This window comes from Carcharodon carcharias, chromosome 3, assembly GCF_017639515.1.
Source record: "Carcharodon carcharias isolate sCarCar2 chromosome 3, sCarCar2.pri, whole genome shotgun sequence".
Classification (NCBI taxonomy): Eukaryota; Metazoa; Chordata; class Chondrichthyes; order Lamniformes; family Lamnidae; genus Carcharodon; species Carcharodon carcharias.
The window spans coordinates 170,121,911-170,136,973 of record NC_054469.1 but is presented as its reverse complement, the minus strand read 5'-3'; the positions used below and the strand labels follow the sequence as shown (position 1 = coordinate 170,136,973).

General features: G+C 40.1%; 1 protein-coding gene across 3 annotated transcripts in view; it reads right to left on the bottom strand.

The window, feature by feature from the left end:
- The window catches only part of LOC121275952 (lysophosphatidylcholine acyltransferase 1-like), a 209,783-nt gene that overhangs the window by 33,749 nt on the left and 160,971 nt on the right, over positions 1-15,063 (bottom strand). For all 3 annotated transcript variants that reach the window (XM_041183858.1, XM_041183859.1, XM_041183860.1), the window contains exons 8-10: positions 11,449-11,503; positions 9,534-9,616; positions 7,991-8,116 (exon numbers count right to left, since the gene is read on the bottom strand). In XM_041183858.1, the coding sequence (XP_041039792.1) occupies positions 7,991-8,116; positions 9,534-9,616; positions 11,449-11,503 (264 nt within the window). The remainder of the gene's footprint in view (positions 1-7,990; positions 8,117-9,533; positions 9,617-11,448; positions 11,504-15,063) is intronic.

The following is a 15,063-nucleotide window of genomic DNA, read 5'->3' as shown; positions in this document are numbered from 1 at the left end:
CATAATTTCAAAAAGATGGTTTCATTTTTCATCCCATTTCATATTCCTTACATTTATCTATACAAACAATTACACTAGTGTACATGCATCAAACATCAAAACATATGCAAGTCTTTCGTGAAAAAAAAGAGTTCGTTCCAGTTCATTCTCCAGTTGTCAAAATCGAAGTGCTTTTGAATTTTAAACTCATCACAACGCATCTATAATTAAATTCTCTTGTCCAGCCACATGTATAATTTGTAAATTGAATGATTGCAATAATAAACTCCACCGAAACAGTCTAGTGTTCTTGTTTCAAAACTTTTCCAGAAATGTCAAAAGATTGTGGTCAGTACGTATAACTGTCTCTGAAGAATTGCTTGCAATATGAATTGCAATAAAATGCTGCAAAGCTAAGACCAAACATGCTCTATACTTGAATATTTCTTCTGGCATACATTCAAATTCCGATACACATATCCTACTGGCTTCTCAATTCCCAGTTCATCTTGTAGCAACACAGCACCTGCATCACTGACATCAGTAGTCAACTTAAACTGCTTTGTATATCAGGTGCTGATAGTACAGCTTTTTAGCTATTGAATGCATTCTGACAATCATGGGTCCATTGGAATTTTCTGTTCTTTTTTGATAATCTAGTCAACAGACCAAATACACAGCTGAAATTTGGCACGGAGTTTCTGATAAAATCCACTCGCCCAGAAATCACGATACTTCCTGTTTTGTTGTAGGCACTGGGAATTTCACAATAGCTTTTACTTCTGCATCTCATGGGGCCACTTGACCATGTCCAACCGTGTGGCCTAAATATGTAACTTGCACTTTTGCAAATTCAATTTTAGTCAAATTTACAAGAAAACTGCCTTCCTGCAGTTGATCAAACAGTTCCTTTAAACATTGTAAATGTTCCTTCCACAATTGACCGAATAGAACTAAGTTATCAATATAAACAGCACAATTGCTCAGTCCCTCAATCACTGTTGGTTAGTCTCCGAAAAGTTGCTGGTGCATTTTTCATACCAAAGGGCATTACTTTGCATTGATATAGACCACCTGTTGTCACAAAAGCTGATAGCTCTTTTGCTCTTTCCGTTAAGGGTATTCACCAATATCCTCACGGCTAGTCAATTTTTGTGATAAGCATTGACTGTCCCACTTTCTCGATTCAATCCTCCAATCGTGGAATAGGATATGAATCTGCCTTCACTTTTTGGTAATTGATACATAGTCTGTGATCCATCTAGTTTTGGCACCATTACAATGGGTGAACTCCAATTGCTGTGACTGGGCTTTATGATGTCATTTTGAAGCATAAATTCAATTTCCTTCTGCACTTGAGCTAATTTCACTGGATTTGATCTATATGGGTGTTGTCTTATTGATTGTGAACTTCCCACATCAACATCCAGTATAGCTAAATCTTAAGTACTTCCTCATTGTCCAATTTAATCAGAGGAAGGCCAATTTCAGAATCCTGACTTTTGGCCCCCGTTTCCTTACTTACAGCTACCTCATGTTTATCCTCTCCGTCAAGGTACTTTTTTTGAGCATATTTACATGGCACACTTGCTGACTCTCTTCTATCTGGGGTATTCAGTACATAGTTTTACCTCACTTTTTGATCTGCTAAGATCCACTAAACCTTGCCTTCAATGGTTCGCCTGACACTGGCAACGACGCTAACAGTTTTTCTCCAGCCACAAAACTACAAGTCTTCGCTCTTTTATCTGCATTTGCTTTCATCACTTGTTGAGATAACTTGAAATGTTTCCTAGCTAGCTCACATGCCTTAATTAATCCTTCTCCGATATAATCCAGGAGAGTAGTTTCAGAACTCTGATTCACTAATTTCTCTGAATCAATTTGAGTGGTCCCCTTACTTCATGACCATTAATTAACTTGAAAGGACTGAACCCTGTTGACTCATTAGGGGCGTCCCTAATAGCAAACAAGGAGAATGGAACCCCTTGATGGACGTGAATAATCTTGACTATATGCTCTAATCATAGTTAAGACTAAGGCGTCTTGTGATTTAGGGTGATAAGCTGACGAGCTGAATTGCTTTATTCGTAGGAGGTTCATTACTACTTTAAACTGCTGTGACATAAATTTCGAACTCTGATCCAACGGTACTTCCTTTGGTAATCCATAAGTTGTAAATAATTTGGTTAACTCCTCTACAATCACCTTTGCTGCAATTTTCCTTAAAGGTATTACTTCTAGAAATCTCGTGGACACGTCCATGATTGTCAGTAAATACTGATTCCCACTTTTAGGGCAGAATTTTTCATGCTTGCTGGTAGCGAGTGTGATAGGTGGTGTGTGCAGACAACATGGCACGATCGATTTCACAATGGCTGGAAGGCACGTCACAAACTTCCGCTTGGTGGGCTGCATTTCCCATCAAAGGTCATCAGGGAGCACATTGTAATACATTAGCATAACGTTAAAAGGCCATTCCACCAGGATCTTGGACCCAAGCCAGATTGTTCGTCCACGTCGGTGGGAAAGCACGTTGACATGTTTCACAATGGCATACAGGCGACGTGTACTTGGCCGGCTTCACTTTGGAGGAACTGAGGTGAATGAACAGCATTGTCTTTCACAGCTCACCAGGGTCACCTGTTGCTTTTCAGGCTTCAGGGGCGCCGGGGTGAAGTGCCACCTTGCCTCAGGGGTCCCTTTTTTTTGGGGGTGTGGGTGGGGGGAGGGCAACTGTTGCTGCTGTCAGGGAGGGTGGGGAGGCAAATGCTGTCCTAGTGTTGGATCCCACGCACAAGCAATCGGGGTGGGGGGCAGGGTAGGCGAGGTAAGTGGCCATGCAATAGGGACACCGGTATAAACTGACTATTACCCTGCAACTGAGACAGTTCATGCGCAGCCACAGTGATATGATTGGGGTTGGGCTCCTAGCCTGCCCGCCCACATAAGTGACGCAGGGGCTCCAAAATGCCACCAAGCGCTACAGACCTTACCCCCAACACCCCTCTATCCCCCGCACCCCCACCAGCACAGACTGCGAGTCCGCGACCACTTTACTGGACCGTGGAGCAGTTGGACTGTACACGTTGTACAATCTCCTCAACAACACTGGCCATGTAGCAGTCACTGCTAGAGGTGCTCACAGCCCCTTGCAATCTCAGCAACCCGGTTATGAGCTGTCTCCCCTCATGTTGCAGGTTGACAGGGCAGCCATGCAACACACTCATCTGTGGCCAATCGAGGGGTGGCCAGCACTCTCCAGGAAGCATTAAGGGGCCATTACAAGGGCCAGGAAAGCTGCTAAGTTCACCTATGCTAACCATGCCTCTCCCTCTTTCATGCCGCAGGAGGACCACATCAGGAGCATGGAGCCTGGTGGCCTACAGAGAGTGAAAACGATTGAGGAGAAAGTGACTGAGGTGCCTGGCCGCGCAAAGGCAGGAGCAGCAACCTCAGGAAGGGGCAGCAGGGGCTCCTGCAAACGCTGCCCAGGAGCAACAGCAAGCCACGGCTGGTCGGCGCATAGCGATACCCAGGGTCTATAAATGCCACCTGTCATTTCTGCAGATGACTGAGAACTAGTGTCGCCGTGACTATGCACGTCTAGGGGCCTGGTGGCTCACATCTGACACTTACTGTTCGGCTTGGCACCAAGGGGACATGGGGGGCATCCAGTAGCAGTGGCTGTGAAAGAGACCACGGGTGCTCAATTTCTATGCTAGTGGCTCCTTTCAGGGCTCCACAGGTGACCTCTGTGGGATCTCACAAGCCACTCCCATAAATGCATCCATGAGATCATGCATGCCATTGTCTCGAGGGCACACAACTTTGCGCATTTCGTCTGGGACCGGGACAGCCAGGATGCAAGGCCATTGGATTCGCACGGATCTTGGGATTCCCACAGGTGCAGGGTGCGATCGACTACACCCATGTGGCAGTCGGGTCTCTGTCACTGCATGGTGGAATACATCAATCGCAAGGGATTCCACTCGCTGAAATTGCAGCTGGTATACGATCGCCAGAAACCCATCCTGCAGCTATGTGCATGGTTTCCAGGGAGTGTGCACAACGACTACGTTCACAGTCACAGATCCCGGACGTATTCATGGTCCATAGAAGCTGCAGGGATAGCTCCTCAGAAACAAGGGCTACCACGGAACATCGTCACTCATCGACGTCGTCTGCTACACCCTTTACAAACTTGGTGCTCCAATGGGGAGACAAGCTGGCTGAGGTGGAGATGGAGGAGCTGCACACCTCCTCTTCCGGCAGGGGGGCACCACTGATGGCGATAAGGGTGAGGTCGTCCTTGGAGGCGAAGATGACAGGGATAAGGCCCTTGCACTGGCCAGACGAGGCAGGTGCTCGGGAGGCCCTCATAGCTGCTAGACTCGTGGAAGATGATGACGACATGCAGTGAGGACACTCCATACATCTTCACACAGCCTCTGAGAATGTCTGACTCCTGTCTGGCCGAGGACAGCTCGCTTGCCCTCAATGGTCAGGGTCATATCAGAGACGCAGGCAAGAAACTTCAGGAGCATCTGATGCTTTGTCAGCCTTCAGCGCTTGTGCCTTTCAGGAGCTGGAGTACAGCATCAGTGGTCACAGATGAAAAGGTGGGGGCCAGCCCCTCCTTAAAGGTGCTGAGGGCATGCAGAAAGAATGAGAGAATTCTGTGGCGCCTGCCCACTACATTCTGACAATTCATGCTACTTGGCTTCTTTCTCTCTCTGAAGCTCTATCGCTTTCCTTCTCTCTTTCCTCACTTGCTATCTTTTCTCTCTAAAGTTGAAGTTCAAGCTTTCACATTTCTTTCCCTTGTAATCTTTTTTCTTCCTGCTCTTCTTCCTATTGAAGCTTTGTAATTTCTATTTTGTTTAATCTGTCCTTTTTAAGTGTTGTCATTTCTCTTCCTTCCAATTCAAGCTTTTGCCCTTCTCTATCAACTTGCTTCACTGGCAACTGAAGTCTTGCTATGTCTAGCTGTGATACACTAGGTTCAGATATCCCTTCCTCCAACTTTAAATGCTGGTCAAGTGTTTTAACCATATCAGCCTTACGAAATTCTGCTTTTCTCTCTACCTGCACTTCATCTGCTAACTCTCTCAACTGAGTTTTAATCAGAGATTTCAAATGCTCCACAGTCACTCTCAGAAAAGTCTTAGCAATTGTCAAAGCCATTTTGCAGTCCAACCACTTTAAAATCCCTCAACGCAAAATTCCTGAGTCCAGCGTTCTTCTCGTACTCAAATCCCTTGGGTTCACAAACTCCAACCCATCAAGAAATTTTAATAATCCCAGTCAAGCCCCAAATTTATGACCATAGCAGATGTTAATTGTGGCGTAAACCAAATCCCAGAGGGAAACTTGGCTTATGGGTCATACCCTTTTCTTTATATTCTGAAAACGAGATGATGACGTATTGATCTCAGCCACTAGCCCAGTAACACTTCCAGAATTTTAAAAATTAAAAGAAGTTTTATTAACAAAAATAAACGAAAACTTAAGCACACAAGATTACAGTTGCACGGTTAAAATTAGTCTTACAAAACATTGCTCCAAAAAGTCACTCTATTGGTAAGAGCCACAAGTAAACACCTTCCAGGCAACACTCCCTTATAGATGTTTAGATTTAAAAAATCAGCAATATTAACCAAAGCAAATTGCTGTAGCTTTAACAAAAACACACCACATGACCTCAAACTCTCTCCCACTGTTATGGAAATTCATGGCTTCAGACTAAAGCTGCTTTTTGAAACCCAAGACTTATCAGGCTTGACTGGATGTCAGATTCAAACTGCATCCTCTCCTAGTCTAGAGATCCATTAGATCTTCCTCATAAAGCCAATAGCCCACAGCTACCCCCAAGCTTTCCACAGTAACTCTAAAATACCTTTGTCCACCTTTCATCTCAGTTTCCATTGCTTTCATGCTTCCCTGAAACTCAAATCCTTCCAAATATAAAATCTTTCATGTTTCTATTTTGTCTCTGCTTTTGGGTCAATAAAATGTAATATGCCCTTTACTGTTTACCTACAAGATCCTACAAGATGCAAACATGTGTCTTGGTACCTCTGTCTTCCCTCTGATATTCAAACTAACTCTCAACTTATCTAAAAAGGCAAATGTTAGATCCAACTTGTACCTGAGACCTAATGCCTCTATCCTTTCATGTCTTAAGCCTCCCAGACAACCTATCTTCTAGTAATTTTTCCCCAGCTTATTTAAATCATCAACACACAGCCTTCTTCACAGAATAACACAATATTCTCCAAAAATATTTTTAAAAAACATCCATTTTCACAGCATGTTTTGGACTTCCAGACAGGATGATGGAGTCATAAAAAGTGGAATGATTCAACAACTGGATACCTCAATACAGGGATTACAAGGCCTTTCTTGATGGATTAACTAAAATGGGCTGAATGTCATTGTATTATCTAGTGATCACTGCCATAGCAGATTCTGTCATTTTCTGTGAAACAAAGATAATTTCCAGGGAAATAAAAGCTGCATTTGTATTGTATAAGGAGGATGGGTTGCAGAACTATTATTCGCAAGCAGCACAGGAGCTTTAGTGCAGTTCTTCAATATATCAAAAACAATGACACATGCTTGATAAATCCTACACAGAAATTAGTTATTTTAAAGTCACAAATGACACTTTTCACTACAGTGGAGAATAATACCTTTAGCTTGCGTGGAGACGCTAATAAGCAGCATTCATTGTACAAAATTAATATACCTTAGTTTACTTGCCTTGCTTCAAACTGTAATTCACTGTATGCCATATTCACGCAGCTAAATTAAATTATTGCTTTTATCCATTTCCTCCACAAAGTATCATTGCACAACTCAAGTTTAAAACTAACTGGTTGGAAATGGATGTTTGCAGCCGAAACAAATTATATCAAACATTCAAACACATGAATCAACTCCACTCTAAGAAAGCAGACTGTCTAGCGTTACTGCAATGTCAAGTTTTGCACAAGATATGTTTTGACACAAATACATGTCATTTGCCTTGACTCCATCACCTTGGTATTCAAGCAGATGCTTTAGGGGTCAACCCATTCACTGCCGAAATTGAACTAAAACTGAAATCCTTAGCTTCTTTACTGAATTTTGTAAAACTCTGAAAGATTCTCTACAAGACATGCGGTTAATGGAATTTTTAAAAAGGTAAGCTTTCACAAAGTAACTAGTTTACTGCTGAGATAATTTCAAAACATTGCAGTGTTGAATTTCCGCATAATTTCTTCCCACATAAAAGCTTAATAAGGGTGGAATCAAATCAAATAGCACAGAAAAGGCACTGAAGTTGAAGCACAAGTTAGTGTGCCCATACCTGTATTCTACCCAAGTCTCTGCAATCTTTTAAGCCCACTCACTCACACCAATCACCACCCACAAAGCCTCTACAGTTCAGAATGGAGAGTTTCCACTAATTGTACTTGTTTGGGGTGCTTTGTTACATTACACCGACATTCACAGGCACAAAAAAAGCACATGTAGTTACATGAACCCAGCATTATAAATCTCTTGACCAGCAGTCACTTGATGCCAGAGATCTGTGGCTACAGAAATATTAATTAGTTAAGTGAAGATCAGCAGTCAACTGAAGTCACTGGGCTGCCCTGTGGCTGCTGAAATCAATTTTAAAAAGTTGCTCATTTCCCATAATCCCACTGATTCACAAGAAACTTTACATTTAGGCGTATGTTAATGAGTTTACAGAGAAACCTAGACAATTTCAAAAGCCACCAGCCCCATCCCTCAAACATTTTGAAAAAGAGGATTCCAAGTTTACTATCCTTCAGCTCAAATTACTAGTTGAACATTTGTCAATAAATTTAACACATTCCACATGAATGGACTAAAACATGTCATGTGTTAAACAACCAAGGGTTAGACCATCAGGCAATAAGATTAAAATTAGACAACAATAAGATTGTTTTCCTTCTTTTAAAGTAGCTATTATAAAGAAAAATAAAACAGAACCCACTTGAGTTTTCTGACAAGCTTTGCAAATTCTAGTAGACAGGTATCCACAGGAAGCTTCAGCTGGCTGTCAGACATTACAAGCTGACAATCTTCAAATGTGTAGTCAGTAACAGGAACACCAAGAGCTCTACCAGGAACAGGTTCAAAAATAAGAGTATGGAAAATGTTATTGTATATTAATTATCATGCTTCAGGCTTGGATAAAGAAGGGAGAGTTTGATGGAAATATTTTGAATACTCAACTTTATGTTTGTGTACAAAGCAATGAACTACACATCAATCACATTCATCAATTATTAAAAACACAATGGATAAGTGTTGCCCATTCCTTTCCATTAAGAAATAAACAACATAAATCACCTCAAAAATATCTTGGAGCAAATAAAAAATACAATGAACATTAAGCGGAAGACATTTACCACAAGGCAAAACGAGAAAAGCAGATCAAAAACAGAATTACCTGGAAAAACTCAGCAGGTCTGGCAGCATCGGCGGAGAAGAGTTGACGTTTCGAGTCCTCATGACCCTTCGACAGGATTCACCTAGTTCTGTCGAAGGGTCATGAGGACTCGAAACGTCAACGCTTTTCCTCTCCGCCGATGCTACCAGACCTGCTGAGTTTTTCCAGGTAATTCTGTTTTTGTTTTTGATTTCCAGCATCCGCAGTTTTTTGTTTTTATCTCTGAGAAAAGCAGATTCATGGCGCTGCATTTGATTTTGAGATGGTTAGTGGAGGTTGAACATTCCCTCACTGAGGGAGGGGGCCCAGCTACTCTGATACATAGGACACTATTAGAAAAATGTTTGCATTGATGACAACATAGTACAACAAAGGAGGAAGTGGTTAAGATTTATGAATTCATGTTACTGCTAGTTTCAACTAGACCATTATAAAACTTGAGTCTACGTGGAACTGTATACAAGTGATTAAATATGTTTTTATCCATCATTCATCATATACATATGTCAAGCCATATACCCCATGTGTTACTATATTAATAGTGCTCTAGATTTCTATTTAGTGGATTTCAGGTCAGATAATGCATTTTTGCAGGTGTTTTATACCATTAATGATACATATTATTTTCCCTGAACGCAACTAGCTGCCTTAGGCATTTTAAGATTGCAAATATTTGTAAATGTATGACTTCTGTGGTGCAAAATATTTTAGCAAATAAAAATATTGAAATTAATTTTCATTACGCTTTTATTAAATCAGGATCATAAGTCTGCTAATTCAACAGATAGGTTGGTGCTACTTTTCTGTCTCAAACTTAGCTCAGAACGGGGGACAAATAATTTTTCTTCGCGTGTGTGAAATGAATTTGGGGAGTCTTTGTCCAGTGGCTCATAGGCCTGGATCCACATGCCAAAATTGCTCTCAATTCACCATTAAGGTATCAGCATCACTCAGAGGTTATAAGGAGTGAGATACTGAGGGGGAAAGAAAAACAATTTTTCCAACACCAAAATATTCCCCAATATCAATGAAGATAAAGAATTATAGATGTGTTGATTCTACATTTAGTAAGTACTATACTTACTTTGCCATTACCTTTCTGACATTGTTTGCATACAAAATAGGGTTTTTCCTTTCCTCCTCAGAAGGCGTATAAATTGGCAGAAACTGAAAACAAAATCAATATCTTTCTGAAGCGTCAGAATTATTTTTAACTGACAACCAAATAATATTCAAATAACTTATACAGAATGGTGGAATTATGTTTAAAGCAAGAAGGTCTTGTTTTATTATATATACGGGGAAGAATTTTCCCACCGGCAAGCGGGGGCGGGGCCCACTCGCCAACATGTAGAATGACACGTGGTGATGTCGGGCGTGCATCCCGACGTCACCGCGCATCATTCAGATCCTCAGTTTGGCGGTGTACAGCCGAACTGTTAAATGCCCATTAAGGCCATTTAAAACCTAATTAATTCAATTCAATGAACTGCCTGTCCAACCTTAAGGTTGGCGGGCAAGCAAAGAGTCCAGGCGGCCTTCGCGCTTTTCATGAAACCACATCCATGGGTGGGATGAGGTTTCATGAAGTGTTTTAAAACGTAATAAAAATTTATACTTTTATTCTTTGACATGTCCCAGCTCATGTGATAGTGTCACATGAGGGGACATGGTTTAAAGTGTTACAAACATTTATTTGAAACTTTAGCACTGAAACAAATCGCTGAGGCACCTCCATGCCTCGGGGAGATCTCTGCGCTCTTTCACGCGCATGTGTGAAAGAGCACAAGGAACCTCTCAGGGAATTCCCTGCCTGCACAGGGAGCACTCAGTGCCTTAATTGGCCCGCCCACTTAAAATGGCAGTGCACACCCGATTGGTTCGTACTCGCTCCTGCCCACCCTTGCAGGATCCCCTGGGCGGTGGTGGGAAATTCAGCCTGTGGAGTTTATTGAATCTTTTAACTCAAACATTTGTTTCAAAATTCTACATACTCAAGCACTTTAGGACAAAATCAAACCAGTCATTCTGAATTGTAATGAAACCACCATACATGCAAAATAAATGAAGGAATTCCACAAATCGGACTGCTAAACTAGACTTAAAAACATCCCACTGCATTTTGTGATAAATTCCTAAGAAATTAGATAGTTTTTTTTAAAAAAAAACAACCAGAGGCACAGGCCATTCTGAAACATTTGCAATGCAAAAGCTTTTTAATATTCTAAATTTCAGTTTTACTGTGTGGTTTGTGCCCACCAACTGCTATTTGTAACAGATGATGCATTCATCCAATATTCTTTTATATTATAATGAAGGAAAAATTATATTCTAAATAGCTTTTATTCATTTTTATAGAAATGTGCATCAGGCTTTCCAACCAGTTAAGTTGTGTGAAGCACGTTACATTTCAAAAGTTAAAATGGAACAAAATGGATTTTGCAGTTGCACAATGGCTGTAATACCTGTTTTAACTTCTTGACAAACAAACAGTCTTAACATAGTGTACAAAATTTTAGTTTGGTGAGTAAAAAGCACTTCTCATTTAAATGTAATTGTCCTTGATTGAAAAGGATTAGACAGGTGTCAGAAAATTCAGCTGAATCAAGATAAGGGCACCAAAGCTAAACCAAGTTGCCAATTAAGGCATTTTTTTTCTCTCAAAAGAGCACTGTTCTTCTTATTTGGAAAGGAACAGAAAAACAGAACTAGAAATTGATCTGTGGCTGGAGTTTTAATGCAGTACGGATCAGAGAGATCAAGAGTCTCACGAAATCTGATTAAGTCCTCATCAGACCTATTTGTTCAGTGATTTTCCATTGTGGTTGACAGATCTATTTCCTAAAGGAGACTTTATATACAAATAAGATCGATCATTAAATCACAACCTTTGTTAGAAGATACTACTCTGACAAGACTGATGAATCTTTTCTAGCTGGGTATTTTTAAAATCTAACCCAAATAATAAAATTGACAATAAAGGCAAAACAAAAACTAACCTCCATTTCCACATTATTGTGTAGCTGGCACAATGTGAGCCAAAGGATTTTTAACCTGAGAAATAAAATTGCATACTGTGGAAATGGTATTAACATGATAGCATCTGCAAGACAATGTTACCAGAATATATTAAATCAGGAAATTTATAACAACATGCTTATAGGATTGTTATGGCACAGGTAATAGTAAATGCTGAGCTGCTCAAATCCCAAACGGAAACTTGAAACAACTGCCACAATTGCTTTGCAATTTGTATACATTTTGAGATGCATGCCTTGAATTCAGTAGTAATAAGACCACTGAGTCTTATGGGTTTCTTACAAAACTAAATTAAACCTTTATTAATAGAAGAGATGATTTTTAAGTACACACATAGATCTACAAATTACTACTATGATAACTTTTAAATCCCTTAGTTAATCTAGAGTTTTCTCAACTTCAGCTCTTTATAGATAGCAGCTTGAGGCATAGATGCTGAAGGCTTTTCACACTTGTTAGATCTTAAATGCCTACCCTTATACATAGCCTTCGCTCCTTTATACATATTCTCTGTTTTGAATACAAATTCCCATTGTTTCACGTTGTCTTTGGACTTTACTCGATAATTATAAAAATGTCTCTTAGTACCAATTTTACCAGTAATCTTTGGAAAAAATAAACACGCTGTTTCTTATTTTCCCCAGCTAGGTGTAATATTTCACTCCTTCTTTTGAAATCAATCTAGTTAGTTAGTTCATTTAAAAGTGTAAATGTTCCCACGACACCTATGTTTAGCTACTTAACATTTCAAACCCAGCTTATCTTCTATAACTTCAAAGCCTTCAGACCAGCTGTCTTTAATTCAATTAAGTCTCACACACACATATACACACCCCACTATTATAATAAATTCCAATAACATTATGAAAATTATCATATTTTCCTGACAAGGATACAAGTTGTACCATGACATACCACAAAGTACACACACAATATTAAATATTAAGTTTACAATTTAAGGTTGTAACATGAATTTCCCCTCCAACACTATTATTACTTCAAAGTGAACTTGTAAAAACTAGAACTGAGATTCCCAAAACTAGAGTGTCTCTCCTCTTGTTTGGGGGGGGTGGGGGGTGCGGTATTGTGCACTTGGAGGATATTGGGAAAGGAGAAATGGATGCTACATGTAACTTGTTAACAGGTGGTACATGCTGTCTCCATTACTGACGCAGTAACACTCCAACTGTTATACTGATTCCTGATTGTGCTCCTGCTGAAAAATCAGGCCTCCCCTGCAAAAACTTCTAGCTTACCGGTTGTTTTCAATACTCAGTTTAAATGTGTTTGATAAAAAGTTATTTTCCTTCTGCTGTACCTTATACATATTTGTTTTTTTCCCCTCAAAGTGCTCACAAGACCTAGGCAATGTGCTACCATAAACGAACAAATAAAAAACAAGTCAAATGACTCTGCTTTAAAAACCTGTTAAAAGAGCACCTTCATTTTCCTTCAACATCCTCAAATATTGCATTTTTTGAGACGCTTAAGATGGAATAAGTTAATAAATAATCTTCCTTTAAAAACTTGCCTTGACTCTCAAAAATGACTATTTTCCAGTGCTCTGCACACTTCTGGAAAGTTTATTTTGCCTTGCTTGGATTTTATGTTGCCTGCATGTTTGATTTCATGTTAAATGGAGAAATAAATTAATAATTGAATAACATCTCATTGGTCCTTAATTTGTATTTTACCACCTCCAAATCAATCCAACGAATCATTACAACTTGTTCCATGCCAACCATCGGCCTATTTTAGATCTGCCCAAACAGGTTTATTCATCCTGCATGCTACTCATCTTCAACCTGAAGAGAGGAGAGGCCCACAGTGTTCCTTTGTGAAGTTGCTTACAACATGTAAACATAGCATTAATTCTGCTCACTTCACTGGTGCAACTTCAGGAAGAGTGTGTGGAAATCCCTTTTAAACACCTGAATGGGGCTTGTGCTGCACTTTTGGCAAATTTATACCAGTGAAGTGGAAACAGGTCACAGGAATTTTCCAGCCAGGGATATGCCTGGACCAAATTAAAATCCAAAATTGTAAGGAGCCAGAATTAAGAGCAGTTAACATGGCTAAGTTGAAATATTTTGGGTTACTAGCTGTATCTATGCTATCATTAATTAAGCAAAAATATTGTTTCTTAGGAAAAGGATGTGTGCTTAGGACATGAATCTCTGAAGAGGCGGCCAGCAAAAGCAGGTGCTAATCTCTGAAGTGGAAAAATGAATGCACACATGTAATTTCCAACTGGAAGATGATTTGCAAATCTGTCAAAATACTGATTTGACTAATAACGCTTTCACTAAATCTTCAGCAGACATCAGATTAGCCTTACGCAGACATGGAATACGCTTTAGATTTTCTGATCTTTAATTCATGGACTAAAAACTGCAAGTATCCCCACTTTTGTCTGATTTTAAACAGAATATCTCAGATTTGGTACAGACTAAAATCTGTCAGATGAAAAAGTTATGATCTACCCAATAAACTAAAATAGCTTACACTTATGAATTTAATGTAATATAGCTATCTCCTGTAATTGGATGCTTAAGCTCGAGGTTGGTTTTATTAGTGTGTCAAGTTTTCTTACTTAGAATAAATGCTTCTCCAGTTCTCCCTGCATTACTCACTAATCAAAAGAGCAGACAGGTCATTTCCTTCCGGGCCTGTGCCCAGGCCACTCTTAAGGAGCTATGCAGGAGGGGCTCCAGTTTCTCTTATTCATGCAAAATTGCTGCCACCCTGGATACCATGTCGTGCTCTGCTTCTTTCCTGTTCCGTTACTCTTTCCCCAATTTCTTTCCCCTGTAGAAGCTTTTCCGCTCAAGGCTCCTGCCCCTCCTTGATGTGGCCTAAAGCTTCTTCCTGTTTGAATTTAGGCACCATCCAATAGATATTCCCCATCGCCATTGCACATCTTCTGCAAGATTCATCAACCCTTCTGAACCAACAGTGGCAAGTACCTCTTCTCAGAGGAATGGGTTGCCCTCCTAAAGGTGATTGATTTTACCAGTTTCAGTTATTCTGAGGCTCAACCCCAACATGTCATCCTGTCTGAATGCCAAGCCCACTTTGGCCTATACTTCTACCTTAGCTTTTAAGCACTTCACCCTTTATAACCACACTGCCCACTTCTTATATGAGATGCTTAAAACACCAGGTGCTCTGAAAATTTCTCCTTCCTATCGACCCTGTTTCTGAACTGAGGTGACATAAATTTCAGTAATTTCAATCCCTATTTTAGCTTCTCAAACCCCAACTTCATCAACTTAATTGCCCTCTCAAGTTTCTCAACCTCACCCACCAAACCGACACCTCACTCACACATCTCCTTCATCATAGAGGGCCTTCAGATGATGGAAATCTCTATCACAGGTGGAGCTTGCTCAGACCACTTTCTAATACCATTTACATCTTTTCTAACTGTCCAAGATTTTTTTTCACTTTATGCCATTCAAGAAAGCATACAAGATACTCTTTTCAGTGTAACATGTTTTGAATGATGCAGGAAGGTGGTGTAATGAGTCAATTATATTTGAAACAGTGAAATGCTTCTTTTGAATTACTTTGCA